The sequence below is a fragment of the Penaeus monodon genome, chromosome 39 (assembly GCF_015228065.2).
Source record: "Penaeus monodon isolate SGIC_2016 chromosome 39, NSTDA_Pmon_1, whole genome shotgun sequence".
NCBI lineage: Eukaryota > Metazoa > Arthropoda > Malacostraca > Decapoda > Penaeidae > Penaeus > Penaeus monodon.
In genome coordinates, this window is record NC_051424.1 from 20,254,009 (window position 1) to 20,256,508 (window position 2,500).

The 2,500-nt window shown below is 40.5% G+C and overlaps 1 protein-coding gene across 1 annotated transcript in view; it reads left to right on the forward strand.

Annotated features, from left to right (window-relative positions):
* LOC119597497 (neurotrimin-like) overlaps positions 1-2,500 on the forward strand; it is a 60,012-nt gene that overhangs the window by 24,470 nt on the left and 33,042 nt on the right. Inside the window, exon 3 of the mRNA XM_037947075.1 lies at positions 2,489-2,500. This exon is cut by the window's right edge and continues 90 nt beyond it. Within this exon, the coding sequence (XP_037803003.1) occupies positions 2,489-2,500 (12 nt within the window). The remainder of the gene's footprint in view (positions 1-2,488) is intronic.

The following is a 2,500-nucleotide window of genomic DNA, read 5'->3' on the forward strand; positions in this document are numbered from 1 at the left end:
CTCTCCCTCCTTCTCCATCTCCTCTCTCTCTCTCTCTCTCTCTCTCTCTCTCTCTCTCACCTCTCTCTCCCTCCTTCTCCATCTCCCCCTCCCTCCCTCTCTCTCTCTCTCTCTCTCTCTCTCTCTCTCTCTCTCTCTATCTATCTCTCTATCTCTCTCTTATCTCTCTCTCTTCCTCTCTTCCTCTGTTTTCGTTCCCCGTCCATTGATTTTTTTGCTCTTCATCTCTCCTTCTGCTTCTCCTTTAATTGCTTATTTTGCCTTCTTGATCTTTTGTACTTCTTTTTTCGCTGTTTTATTCATTAAGAAAAAGTAAAGATAGAAAATACATCTAAAACCTAAAACTCATGAATATTTATGAAGAAACAGAAGCAAAATAACAAAGATAAAGAGAAGGAATATACAGAAAGTCAAACAAATGGTCAAGATTTGCCGTTTTCTTCCAGCTCTCATTCGTCACAGATAAGGAGGGAGAGAAGCAGATTGGAGGAGGAGGGAGAGGTGGGGGAGGGAAGGGGAGGAGGTGGGAGAGGCAGGGGAGTGAAGGGGGGAAGGACAGGCTGGGGGGGAGAAGGGAGAAGGGATGGGGAGGAGGAGGGAGAGGTGGGGGGAAGGATGGGGAGGGAAGGGGAGGAGGAGGGAGAGATGGGGGAGGGAAGGGAAAGGGATGGAGGTAGAGAGAGAGAGGAGGGAAAGGGGAAGGAAAGAGGAAAGGATGGGGAAGGAAGGGGATAAGGTGAGGGGAGGGAAGGGAGAAGGAACCTGGGTTGGCTGAGAAGGGAAACGGAAGGAATGGGGAGGGAATAGAGGAACGGATAGGGAGGGAAGGGAAGAGGGAAGAAATGGGGCGGGAGAAGGAAGAAGAAAGGGGTAGGGGATAAGGAGAAGGAAGAAGAAAGGGGTAGGGGATAAGGAGAAGGAAGAAGAAAGGGGTTGGGGATAAGGAGAAGGAAGAAGAAAGGGGTTGGGGATAAGGAGAAGGAAGAAGAAAGGGGTAGGGATAAGGAAGATGGGAGGAGTGCGGCAGGGAAGGGGGTAGGCAAAGGAAACGATGGGGGAAGGAAAGGGAGAAGAGAGAAGAAAGAAAGGAGGAAATAGGAAGAGGGAGGGGAAAAGAGAAGGGAGGGTTGGGTAGGGAGGAATAAGAATTGGGGGAGGGGGAGGGAAAGGATTGGGGAAGGAAGAACGAATGAAGGAGAGGAAGGGGGTGAAGAGCGGAAGGGAAAGAGGGAAAGGGGTGAAGAACGGAAGGAGGATGGGAAGGGAGGGAGAGGGGAGAGAGGATATATACAGACACATAAAAAGAGAGCTATATAAATCTCCAAACGTTTATTTTTCTTTATTTTTCTATTTTTCTGTTTTCTATTGTTATATTTTTCTATTCTCTCTCTCTGTATATATATATATATATATATATATATATATATATATTATATATATAATATATATATATATATATATATATATATATATATATATATATTATATATATATATATATTATATATATATATATTATATATATATATATATATATATATATATATATATATATATATTATATATATATATGTATTCATCTATAACTATCTATATCTCTATTTTTCTTTCTCTCTCAATTCATCATCATTTCTCTCTCTCTCTATTTATCTATAACTATCTTTGCCTTTATCTCTCTCTCTCTCTCTCTCTCTCTCTCTCCCTCTCTCTCTCTCCCTCTCTCTCTCTCTCTCACTCACTCACTCACTCTCTCTCTCTCACTCACTCACTCACTCACACTCTCTCTGCCTCTCTCTCTCTCTCTACCTCTCTTTACCTCTCTATCTCTCTCTCTCTTTCTCTCTCTCTCTTTGTCCCTCTCTTTCCTCTTTCTTCCTCTCCTTTTTTATTTGTCAATTATTCTTTCTTTTCCCTTTTCCTCCTTTCCCCCTGCCTCTTTCTTTCTCTTTAATAGTCCCTGCACTTGTGTGTGGTAATTCCATGCCAATATAAATGGATTATTGCTCCCCCTCGCTCTTGCTCATAAATAATTCAGTGTTTTATAATGCCAAACTTCATTTATTATTTTATCAAGAAATTCGCACAATTTTTCGTCTCTCTAAAATGCTTCATTATCTTTTTCTTTCTTTCTTGATACGGCAAACATTTTTATTGTCGTCGTGTTTCGTATTTTCTTATTTTCTCTCTCATTATTTCATCACAATAACTAACTACATAAAATTCATATCCATTTTATGTCCCTCGTCAAAAAAACTCTAAGGGAAAATGTTGCCACGTTTCACAACCGACTTTTTTCCCATTTTATATCTCCATTTTCCTTTACATTTCAAATCTTATTCCTCCACATTTTACGATGATCTCTATTCCCTCCCATCACATTTCTCCTCATTTTTATTCCAATTTCGCTTTTCACGTTTTCTCATTTACTCTTTCCTTTCTCTCTTTACTTTCTCCCTTCACGTTTCTTCTTAATTTTCTTTCTCATCCAGGTGACATGGATA